Source organism: Notolepis coatsorum (genome assembly GCF_963971535.1).
Source record: "Notolepis coatsorum genome assembly, chromosome: 2".
In the NCBI taxonomy this organism is placed as follows: Eukaryota; Metazoa; Chordata; class Actinopteri; order Aulopiformes; family Paralepididae; genus Notolepis; species Notolepis coatsorum.
In genome coordinates, this window is record NC_140166.1 from 74739450 (window position 1) to 74751970 (window position 12521).

Sequence of the window (12521 nt, forward strand, 5' to 3'; positions counted from 1 at the left end):
TCCCTCTGCTAGGCTCGAAGACCCTAGACCAACTTCCACCACGCATACAACGGCTTAGGATGAGACTGATGAGGTTCTCCTACACCATATCACATGTGGCGGGCAAAAACATCGCGACAGCAGACGTGCTCTCCAGAGCTCCTGTAAGCAGCACAGCAGACGGGCTACAAGAGGAGGAAATAAACCTGTATGTCGACTCCATCATGACAAGCCTGCCCGCTACAGAGAAAAGGCTCAGAGAGATCCAAACACACCAAGACAATGACCCCATAGTATGCCAGCTTAAGAGATACTGTGTGGAAGGATGGCCAGATAAGTTCTCCATAGAACACGTGATTCAGCCCTACCTGCCACTCTCAGGAGAGTTCACGGTGCAAAATGGACTGATGCTAAAGGGGGAGAGAATAGTCATCCCAGCAGCACTCAGAGCTGACATACTGGAAAAGCTGCACGAAGGACATCTCGGGATAACAAAATGTAGGGAGAGGGCTAAAAGGTCAGTATGGTGGCCAGGCCTTAGCAAGGAATTGCAAAAGATGGTAGAGAACTGTGACACATGTGCACGTGAGAGGGTGAACAAAAGAGAACCCATGATGTCAACAGAATTCCCAACAAGACCATGGTCCACTGTCGGAGCAGATCTGTTTCAAAACAACAACCAACACTACCTAGTCATCGTTGACTATTATTCCAGATATGTGGAAGTCGCCAAACTGACATCCACAACATCAGAGGCAATGATCCAGCATTTCAAGTCAATATTTGCTCGTCACGGGATCCCAGAGGAGGTCCGCACGGACAATGGCCCACAGTATGCATCAGAGTGTTTCCGCAAGTTCTCACAGGACTGGTGTTTCAGCCATGTGACATCCAGTCCTCGCTTTCCACAGAGCAATGGGGAGGCAGAGCGCGCAGTGAGAACTATAAAAAGTCTGATCAAAAAGTCAAGTGATCCCTACCTTGCTCTAATGGCCTACCGCGACGCCCCACTCGCAAACGGATTCAGTCCCACGGAGCTTTTCATGGGAAGAAAAATCAGAACTCTTGTTCCTGTCATCCCGTCCCAACTAAAACCAAGATGTGCCGACACAGAGAAACTAAGAAGGACGGAACAAGTTTACAGACAAAAACAGCGACTGAACTACGATCGAAGACACAGAACACATCAGTTGCCCCTCATCCAACCTGGTGAACATGTGTGGATCAGAGACACTAAGGAGCGAGGCACAGTGGTGTCTATGGCAGGCACACCCAGGTCTTACCTTGTGGAGACACCCGGAGGAGGTACCCTACGGAGAAACAGGTCTCACCTCTCCCCAACCCTGGTGGCTCCAGATTCTGAAACCGACTTACCTGAGACGACACCATGGGTGAACCGTGAAACAGATGTAGTGGAGACACATGTCGCTAAAGTGACTCAAAACCAACAGCAGCGGCAGCCACAGAGCTTAATGACTGAGAGACGATACCCACCTAGAGTGAGGGGCCCTCCAGGGCACCTAAAGGACTTTGTGTGCACACATAGTTAAGTCCCTAATGATAATAATAATTTAAAAAAAAAACAGAGTGAGATATGGGGCAGAATAATCCTCACACTCTGCAGAAGGGCTGGGCAGTCTACCCCACCCTTCTCTAAGAAAGAAGTTAAGTTACCATTCTAATGTGTTTTATAATTGCAAATAACTTTATACAGAAGAAGGGGAAAATATTATTAGTTAGTTATATTTAGCTACTATGGTTGATTGTTGAGACTGTCATGTTATAAGTTCAGGGAAAGTTATTTATCCTAAGTTCAGGGAAAGTTATTTATCCTAGGAAGGGAGATGTAGTATTAGGTCATATTTGTATAGGAACCTTTGTGCGGTAGGAACCTTGATGTGTGACGGGGGGGGAGTTAAATAAAGGATGCACGGACTCGAAAGCTATCGCCTGTGTCATATCGTCTCTTCATTATAACAAACCTAAGATCTCATGATTATAACTCAACAGGGGCCACTGATCCATCCCCAATTGCACCTCCTGATCCTTCATCGAAAAGAACAGCGGGCAAAGCGTGTTCTCCTTTGTCACAAACAAGTTGACCCTGCCAAACCAATGAATGAATTAATGAAAACTTTATTTAACAGATTGCAGAATGGGTACAATACAGTACGGCTCAATACATACAATTGTTAAGGGGATGCAGACCTGAAAAAGACGTTTGTCTTGTTTCCATCAGGGTCCCAGACCCAAATACTCTGAACCATCAGGAGATGCAGTCACAACTCCACAGCAGGACAGACTGAGAAAGCTTGTGAAGCTGTAGGGAACGAGTCCCTCCCTGACTGTTTATGTAAGAGACAATGTGCTGTTGTCTGTCCTTACCATGACACGATGTCCCCGTAGAGACTGAAGAAAGTGTTTCAGGCATAGAAAAACAGTTCTAGATGGGATGTGGTCCACACTCTGTTGACACAGGGTTCCGTGTGAATGCCACGCCAGCCCGTCAGAGATGCGTCGCAGGTCACACAACCTTGCGAACAGATCCTGCCCATGGGGACACCCGGCCTGAAGATTCAGTGTGGTCCACTCCAACCCAAGAGACAGCACCCAGTGCTGAAGATCCCTCATTACAAGCAGACCCAGAGGAATTACTACTATCATAGAAGCCATGAGCCCCAAAGGCCGGAGACACAGGCGGAGCCAAAGCTTCTGACCCAGTCTGAACTGGTCGAGACACTTGGGGGGTTTGACCCACAGTCAAGCGGTTATATTGAATAAAATAACGACGTTGATGAAGATAGCATCGCCCGTAGTAAGAGTCATAAATTACTGGGAACCAAGGAGACAGTGATTGTAAGGAATCCAGCATGTGACTGAGGTCCACGCGTGGAAAGAGATAAGAAGTATGTGTAAGAGGAGAAATAGCATTTTTCTTTGTCATGTATATAATTTCACTTTGGTTAAGAGAAATTACTGTATTGACACGTCAGCATGGGGAAATTCCATCTACAGAGAATGAGTCTCTGCTGTCACCTAGTGGCGTAGTGGGGTGGGGTGCAGGGGAAATTCCATCTACAGAGAAGAGTATATGCCACCATCTAGTGGCGTAGTTTGGTGATGCAGGGGGATATTAATTATAGGTCTCTAGCGCACTCTAGTGGAGAGACTGGAGTGGTGCAGTGGGATATTAATTATAGGTCTCTAGCGCACTCCAGTGGTGAGACTAGAGTGGTGCAGGTGGATATTGATTATAGGTCTCTAGCGCACTCCAGTGGTGAAACTGGGGTGGTGCAGGGGGATATTAATTATGGGTCTCTAGCGCACTCCAGTGGCGAGACTGGAGTGGTACAGGGGGAATATTTACTATGGGTCTCCAGCGCACTCCAGTGGCAAAATTGTGGTAGTGTTTGTGGTAGTGCAGAGCAGACGAGATGTAATACAGTTAATTAAATACATTTTAATTATAGAATGGTAATAAAAGGGGCAGGGGAGGAGCTTCTGGTAAGGAGCTTTAATTGGCTGTGGTTTTTTTGGGATTTGTTGTGTTGATGGTCTGCTGTCGTTGTCCCCTGTGCACGGGGGAGGCACGGTAGGCATCAAACAACAGGATCACTGTGTTGAAGGTATGTCGTCTTCCCCTGTGCACGTCAAACAACAGCCTATTCTTGTATAATCAGTTGAAAACCAAGTGGTTTTGTTCATTCTAAGGGTTGATTAGATATTAGTACAGTAGTTAGTGTGTTAAACTCTAAAATTCTGAGACAGACATTTTCTCTTTAAGCAGGCCTGTGGGAGAGAAAAGACGCCAGAGAGAGCCAAGGTAATTCAGGGCTAGGAAAATAACATCAACATTCAGGAAGAGATAGCCCACGAGCTAGTAATTATACATGTATATATAGGTCAGCCATTGACGGCCGTTGCCAGGGGGACAATGTTAGAGGAATATCGTGAAAGAGAGAGAGACTTTAAAACGTTAAGCTGGTAGTCTTCCGGTGGAGAGGCAGACAAGGTTTTGACAGCGAGACAGACTGACATCGAGCAGGGAGCTCCAGGCTCGAGGCTGGAGGGGAGGGGGGGGACCACGAGACGGTAGACAGAGATAGCTTAGGCAGGCTAACAGAACAGGCTTCGGCTAACAGACAGGACCACCAAAGACAGAGATATAATCTATTAATCTAGTTTCTTATAACACCAAAGACGAGATGTACGAGATTTGTACGAGATGCTATGTTTATGGAAATAAACATCCTGTAATGATAAAGAGACCACGTTTCCAGTACATTCTTCCGTCCGGGTGCATTAACAGGGTGAAACAGTGTTACCGGATCGACTTCCAACAAACGATTGCCTCATCATCAACAACTAAAAGACACAACGCGGAGACTACGCGGAATGGCAGGTGAGGGCTGATAAAAGCGAAATACACCCTTTTCTAACACACTTGTGAAGTGCTACTTCTCGGGGCAGGGAAAGACAGGCCTGATTGTCCACCGAATTGATCACCAATCCCAGAAAAGTGATATTCTGAGACACCAGTTTGCCCTAATACAGCCCAGTCATCAATATTGTTCAGAATGTTCAAGCCTTCCTCCCTGAGTGGAGTGAGAGATTCCTCCGCCACTTTGCAAAATGTGCAAGGAGCCAAGGAGAGGCCGAAAGGCAGAACTAGAAACTTGTGTGTCACACCTTCGAAGGTGAACCTGAGAAACTTGCTTTGCCTGTGATAAATCTGGACGTGAAAATACACATCCTTGAGATCTATTTTAGTGGTGAACCAATCACCGGGACACACTGCTTGTAACAACTGTCTGCGTGTTAACATTTTGAATGTGAATGTTTTTTTTTAACGCAGGTCCAGTATGGGATGAAGTCCACTATCTTTCTATGGACAAAATATCTGTTGTAAAAGCCTGCTTGGGACTCCTCCAAAGGCACTACTCGAATAACTTGTTTCTCTAGCAGAGAGGTTATTCGTTTCTCAGAGCTAGAGTTTCCCAGTGCCCATAAAGGGGGGAGGACAGGACATAAATTGCAGTCTGTACCTTTATCCTACTATCCTAGTGTGATACAAAATAATTGGAGTCAAACAGAGAGAACTGCAGTATGTTCTCTCTGGACGGACCAGGTGGTCAAGAAAGGGACGAGCATCAGAAATCAACCTCTCCATGCTCTGTCTCAGCAGTTTTCGCTGTTGCCTTCTGGCCGCCGTTATGACGTTCTGTTGAGTAGGACCAACCGTTGTGCTAAATCTTTTGTCCCCTCAGCTATCAGACTTTTAACTCATTGGACGCCGTCGCTTAAGTGTGCGAGATGGTGCTAGAGCGCCACCGCTTTAATCAATGGGAGGACTGGGAGATTTGCGAGTGCTTAAAATATATCTTAAATTATAGCTATGGGTCTATACACTCGTCGATTATCAGTGAGTTGCTTGCAGTCAACATGTACAAAACAGGGGTGGCTACGTGGCGTAGTGGGCAAGGCACTCGCCACGAAATGCTGGAGACGCTGGGCTCGTCAGTTCGAGCCCAGCGCTCCACATTTGCTTTCAGTTTAGCTGGTCGTCCGTACTAATACACATTGGCCGTATTAGGGGGTAGGAAACTGATGGGTGGGGATCGGGCGTTGTGGACAGCGACTCCTACAGGTCGGTTGGTGCGCCTGCGCAGTAGAATCAGGAAGTGTCGGGGGCAGCGTGAGCCTCCCACTCGTTACTTCTCGCCACTGAGAGATTGAGCTGCGCAGGTGAAAAGATGCAACTGCTGTTACCTTAAGTACCGGAGGGGACTTGTGCTATGTATGACTTAGTCCACATTGCAGCCGGCTTGTGGGAGGCAAGAAACAGCGTCCGTGACAGGGGAGGGTTGAATTGGATGATACGAAATTGGGATGGGAGAAAAATATAGAAAAATGGGAGAAAAAGTGGATAAAAAAAAAACATGTACAAAACAGATTGTTTTTTCATCTGTACATTTCCGTTTTACACCATTTTGAATACGAGTATAGTTTTGGTGATTTCTAGTAATTCCAGAGAAAGACGCGATAAAATAGCCCTTTAGTGGAATACACAAAACACGCCATTTTTCTGCTGATTATCGAATCTTCCTGAAATCAACGCTAGATCATCATTATTATCCTTCCTCGTGCATACATGAAATGGCCCTCATAGCGTGCCCCCCCCCCCCCCCCCCACCTCCTGCACCCAACGGAAAACAGCCACACATACACACACACAGATACAGCGTCGATCGGGGTAGAAATACATATCAGGTCAACGATCAAATTTATGGATGGATGAAAATGAACGGATATCGCTAATAAAAGAAATAACGATTAAAACCCGACTATACTCGTGATTGGCGCTCAAGCGATGGCGAGTTAACCCGACTATCATCGTGACTGGCGTCCAATGAGTTAAACACAGACAGACAGTAGTCACTTAGTAGTCACTATTCCTGATGAATTGAAAATGGGGGACCCTGATGTAAACACGACGAAAGTCTTTCTCTGGTCTGCATCCCCTTAACAATTGTGTGTATTGAGCTGTACTGTATTGTACCCATTCTGCAATCTGTTAATACAATTTTCAATCAATCAATCAATCAAACCTGGCTTAAACCAATCAGGGCCTGTTCAGGCGTGTTCACTCTCTCACATACACATAAAAAAACATTCACACATCCATGTGGCTCTCACTCTCAAGGACCTACCTGCGATGAAGGTATAGGCCGCCAGCATGTTGCTAAGCAACCCCATGTCCTGGGAGACCACCTTCACATCTGTACTGGTCACGTCCATGTTTGGGCTTCCTGTGGATGGGGTGCTCATGATGTCAAGGGAAGTCTATCAGAAGGTGAGAGAAGTCTTGGGCCAGGAAACACAAACTGGTAGAACACTACAAGAGACAGCATCACACGATGAGAATTGCATGTCGCAAGTAGAACTGTTAACATTAGCTAGTCAATTTAGCAACTAACTTGAAATGACTAGTCTACTTATTTAGGGTCAGTTTAGGCCTATTCAACAAGAGGGGTCTGTTTACAATTAGGCAAAGAAACAGTGGTGGTTGAAGTTAGTCTTCAGTAATGAGTAGACAAGGTGAGGTAAGAGGTATGTTTAGGTAAGGAAAACGAATCCATTCAGGTAAGGGTCACTGCTAATTTTCCCTCGGTACACCTCATATTGGCTACTTGCTATGCTGATGACATGCATTTGTAAATCAAACCTACTAAAGAGCATCTACTAAATACCTAAAATTCAAATAGCAAGGGCTTGTGCTTTAATGCAGAACATTAGCAAAACATTCATCCAAAGTGGGGATCAAACGCGGTTTAACCTACCTTCACCAACTAGCCAATCATGATGCTAGTTCCAAAAACACAGTGTCAAACATCAGGGAAGAGGTCCTCTCCCTCTTCCTCGGAGTGCACACTTGTATACTTCTCTGGAGAGTACACATGTATACTCTTCTACTGTGTATGCTGTTTAGGGAATAAAGGAGGGAATGAGGAAGAGAGAAAAAAGAAAGTCACGTCTCAAGCTATTTCATTGTCTCTCTACATTGACGCCAACAGAGGTCATCAGATGAGACGACAACAGAGGCCATCAGATGAGACGCCAACAGAGGTCATCAGATGAGACGCCAACCCTCCACAGAGTGGTCAAGGCTGCAAGGAGGATCACTGGAGCTAGCCTCCCAGATATCTCCACAGTCTTCACCTCCCGCTGCCTACGTCGTGTAAATAACATCTTACAGGACCAGTACCACCCAGCACACCATCTTTTTCAACTGCTGCCCTCTGGTCGAAGGTATAGATCCATCCAGTCCGGAACTAGCAGACTGACCAACAGCCTCTATCCACGGGCTGTCAGGCTGCTCAACGATCAACATCAACTTGCCCCCCCCCCCCCCCCCCCCCCCCCCTCTCGCACCCCCCGCCCCCAACCCCCGGTGACATAACTCCCACTTCTCCATTATTACAACAATAACTGTGAACCGGACTTGCATTGCTGCACTATACACTATTTCATCCATTGCAAGTCAACGCCCCCCCCCCCCCCCCCCCCCTCCTTCCATTAACTCACTGGACTTTCACTGAAATATTTATTTATTGCACTAGCACTAAATGCACTTGGGACATTGATGGTATATTATTATTATTATTATTGAGGACATTGGGACATTGATACTTTATTATTATATTATTATTATTATTATTATTATTATTATTATTATTATTATTATTATTATTATTATTATTATTATTATTATTATTGACATTATTATTTTGCACATGCTATATTTTATGTTTGTATGCCAGTGGTGATGTTCCAAACTAAATTTCGTTGTACCAACAATGACAATAAAGATTCTATTCTAACAGAGGTCATCAGAAATATTATTATTAGATTATTGGGAAATAATCTTTCTTAGAACAGAAAACGGTGCTGCTACCTTTACTCGTATTATTCTCCCTAAACATATTGAATACATAATAATATTATGTTATTGTTTCCCCCTATAGTCTTTTGTATCTTTTATGAATAAGAACTGAAAAGGAGTTGGAAAAAGTTAAATCATTGAATACACTTGAAAGGGTTCAAAAGCACTCTTGTTGGCTGGGTAGTGTAGAGTTCTAAGCACTCGCTTACCATCGCAGAGACCCAGGGTTTAAATCCTGATGTCAGTGGTATCTCCAGTTCAATTGATGGATGGGAAATTTCAAGCAGTCAGGTAAAAAGAAGCGGCTGGCAACTCCACATCTATCAGAGGCATGTGGTTCGTCTACACCCTCGCCAGACCCATAGAGGAGGCATGAGGTATAGTCTACACCCTCCCCAGACCCATAGAGGAGGCATGAGGTAATCTACACCCTCCCCAGACCCATAGAGGAGGCATGTGGTAGTCTACACCCTCCCCAGACCCATATAGGAGGCATGTGGTAGTCTACACCCTCCCCAGACCCATAGAGGAGGCATGTGGTAGTCTACACCCTCCCCAGACCCATAGAGGAGGCATGTGGTAGTCTACACCCTCCCCAGACCCATAGAGGAGGCATGTGGTACTGGTAGTCTACACCCTCCCCAGACCCATAGAGGAGGCATGTGGTAGTCTACACCCTCCCCAGACCCATAGAGGAGGCATGTGGTAGTCTACACCCTCCCCAGACCCATAGAGGAGGCATGTGGTGGAGAGAAAAGGTTAGGAAGCCAAAGAAAAGCACTCTTGTCATGTGGGAACCCATCACAGCCAGTGAGTGACCCCATAATTTAAGGAAAGCTGCTTTTGTATAATTTACTATTGAGATCTGCGCCATTTGGCAACAACTGAACTGAACTGTGGCTCCTATGCTGAGTGAGATTGATTGGGCTGGCTGACATAAAGGAGTTAATTACAGAGCACTCCCCGGAAAATGCACCGCCTAACCCGTCACTTTCCTTATAGTTGTAAACATGCCTAAGCTGTTTATATCCTCAAACAAAGAGGTGTCTTTCCCCTTTGTATACGCACGCACGCACACACGCACACACACACACACACACACACACACACACACACACACACACACACACACACACACACACACACACACACACACACACACACACACACACACACACACACACACACACACAGGGTTCAAACGTAAGACAAACACTGTTTGGTGCAAGGAAGATACCTTGTAGGCTTAGTGGGTTAGAGATTAGGCTACATATAATATACTTTTACAAATTATGTCACAGTGAGAATATGAGTTTGATGTAACACTTTGCAAGAATTGTACAGGTCAAAGCATAAAGCGTTGTGGCCATTTGAAAAATATTGCTACATTGCCCTGATGGTATAGTAGCACTATAATACAAATGTATCCTAACATATTTTGGGTTCCTCCACAAAGCATTACGTTTGGTTGCTCTAGCATTAAAGCTGCAGTGCGGGACTTGTACATATAAATGTCATGTTTTTTCTTTATTTCACCTTTCTGTGAGAGACAGCTGTCTATTTCATCTCATGTGAGGGATAGCTGTCAATCCCTGGTCTCTGTGGTTAATTGCCTCATGGGTCGGCAGGTCAAGGTCAAGGTCAACTTTATTTATATAGCACATTTAAAACCAACCGAAGTTGTAACAAAGTGCTTCACAATATAACACAGAAAATTACTAAAAATACAATACAAAACTGAGAAACGCAAAAAAGACTATATATACAAAATACAATACACACGTGTATTGTAAGCTGTATTATATTAAAACAATATAAAAGAAATACAAAACATTTCAAATACAGGTGTGTGGGCTTGATTGCACCTGATTCAGTGCAGCTGTGCCTATGACAATGTTGAGTCTATTTAAGTTTGGATCTCGCAGTGTCAACTGCTTATTCATTTCCTAGTGTTGGCTATCCTTTTGGTCACACTTATTATATTGAAGTCTAGTGCTGATCTCTGATTCAGAATTTAGCCTTTATTGTAGTCATTCTTGTTTTGGGCTACACGGATAACTTAAAGAGTCCCTATTATGTGCTTGTGACCCACACACACCCACAGCCCTCACAATAAATGGACGTCTGTTACATTCAAGCCCTAGGCAAACGAGTTTATACAATTCTGATGAACCCTATCACCATTGGAATGGAAGCGGACAGTGCCGGTTAGCCTTCGGGAGAGGTGTTAGTTGGACAATGCCTAGTGTAACTGAGGGGTACAATTCCCTGACTGTATTGAGAGTATGGTATTATTAAACCACTACTTAGTTATGTACTTTAATTACTGGCCATACAGTACATGAATATATCTGGTGAACACCCACACAAGAATACGGCAATGACACATAAAGTTCTAGTTAGAGGGATTTATTATTATTAGAGCAAGCAACGGTAGGTTACAGATTGAGAATTATACTTGCGCTTGTAAGGCGAAGAACACTTAAAGTAGGTCAAGAGCGTAAGTCCATGAGAATAGTAAGATGGGTATAACTGACGCCACCTGTAGCATAGCAATTACATAAGGCACACTAGTAGTCAGCTGGAGACACTGGGGGGTTCCCTCCGGTTGTAAGCTGGCAGGGTAGAGGAATGTTCGGGTGCAAAGTCTGGGTCAACGCGGAATAACGAGGCTCCAGATACAGGAGCCAGTGCAGTACTCCCTTGGTCCGCAGACAAAGCAACAGCTATAATCCAGTATGCCCGACAGCATGGATGAAAGCTAGCCAGCCTCTGGTCCTAGAGGCGGGCTCGAGGGTGCTCCTCACAGGGGTAGATCCCACACGATAGTGGGGTAGACGGTTCTCTGCTCCAGCAGTCACGGTACCAAAGCAATATAATCCAGCCAGAAAAGGCTCTGCATTCGCCGGTGTAGGTTCTCCGGTGTACATATCCAACGGTTCTCGTCTAGGACTCCTCGGGTGGTGGCACGAGTTTAGGCCGCCCAGCCTGGATAAGTGCACTAGCTATAGGTACGACGAACCGGTGGTAATGCTGGACACTGAAGAACGGTAGCCGCACGATACACTATAAATGATAGACTATTACTTCACATAGAATAAGTCGAACTCAACGATACTGCGTTAAACTCTGACACTTTAGCTATATATTCGCACGCGGTTCTCAAGGCTCTATTCAGGGGCAAAGAGGCCCACTTCACGGCACGTTGTCTCGTGGTGAAGGCTTCAACGTTTAGGATAAGACCACTGCTGTATCCACCTGCGACGTATTTATACGTAAGGTGAATAATCTAGTGCCAACCTCAGTTCTGTCTCGTATTACTGCGCAAACCTGGACATGTTGAGACATGCCTTGGCGTTGCCTTTGAACTTGCCATTGGGGGTATGGCCGTTGGCGCCTAGGGGTCGCTGTCCAATAGGAGAACGAATATTATGGTCTGGCTTGTACCCAGGTAAAGGGATATTCCGTGTATATATACAAAGAATATACAAGGGATATCAAACGATATACAAATATTATACAAGGGATCTCAAGCAATAAATATATATATTCGGTTTAATCTGACCCTTTGTAACAGCCGCCTCCTAATTAGTCCGCACCTAATTAGATAAGCAGAGACAGATTAACCGTCTTGTCAACTACTCAATGTCTGTTGTGGGGAGTAGGGCAATTCACAAAGTCAGTGGGTCATGGTTGTCATCGAGGGAGTCAGGGAGCCTTGGCAACTCTATCAGCCTCGCCACGGGTCGGGTGTATGTCCGTCCCTGGACAAGAACTTCTGCCGCTCTGACCTTTCCGTCGGCACCAGTGATCACTTTGCTTACGCGGCCGGCCGGCCACATAGCTCGGGGTAGTGACTGGTCCACGATCATGACGACTGTGTCCTCCGTCAAGTTGTCTCTATCTTTTACCCATTTCTGGCGGGTTTGTAGAGACGGTAGGTAGTGGAGGAGGAAACTGTTCCAAAACTTGTCAGCCAATACTTGACTGTACCTCCACATTCTTCGGCCGTTCGCTTCTTCAGGTCTGTACACCGTCTGTGGGAGCGCGGGGTCCAGCCGCCCCATCAAGAGAGTGTTGGGGGTGACTGGGTCGACAT

The 12521-nt window shown here is 45.5% G+C and overlaps 1 protein-coding gene across 3 annotated transcripts in view; it reads right to left on the bottom strand.

The window, feature by feature from the left end:
- LOC311222983 (protein eva-1 homolog A-like) overlaps positions 1–12521 on the bottom strand; it is a 40714-nt gene that overhangs the window by 12989 nt on the left and 15204 nt on the right. Inside the window, exons 2-3 of one of the 3 annotated variants that reach the window (XM_084307658.1) lie at positions 7320–7460; positions 6690–6788 (exon numbers count right to left, since the gene is read on the bottom strand). In XM_084307658.1, the coding sequence (XP_084163784.1) occupies positions 6690–6777 (88 nt within the window). In that variant the 5' untranslated portion in view covers positions 6778–6788; positions 7320–7460. Of the gene's footprint in view, positions 1–6689; positions 6875–7319; positions 7461–12521 lie in introns of all 3 variants that reach the window. The other 2 variants (XM_084307657.1, XM_084307656.1) reach the window with 2 other exon arrangements.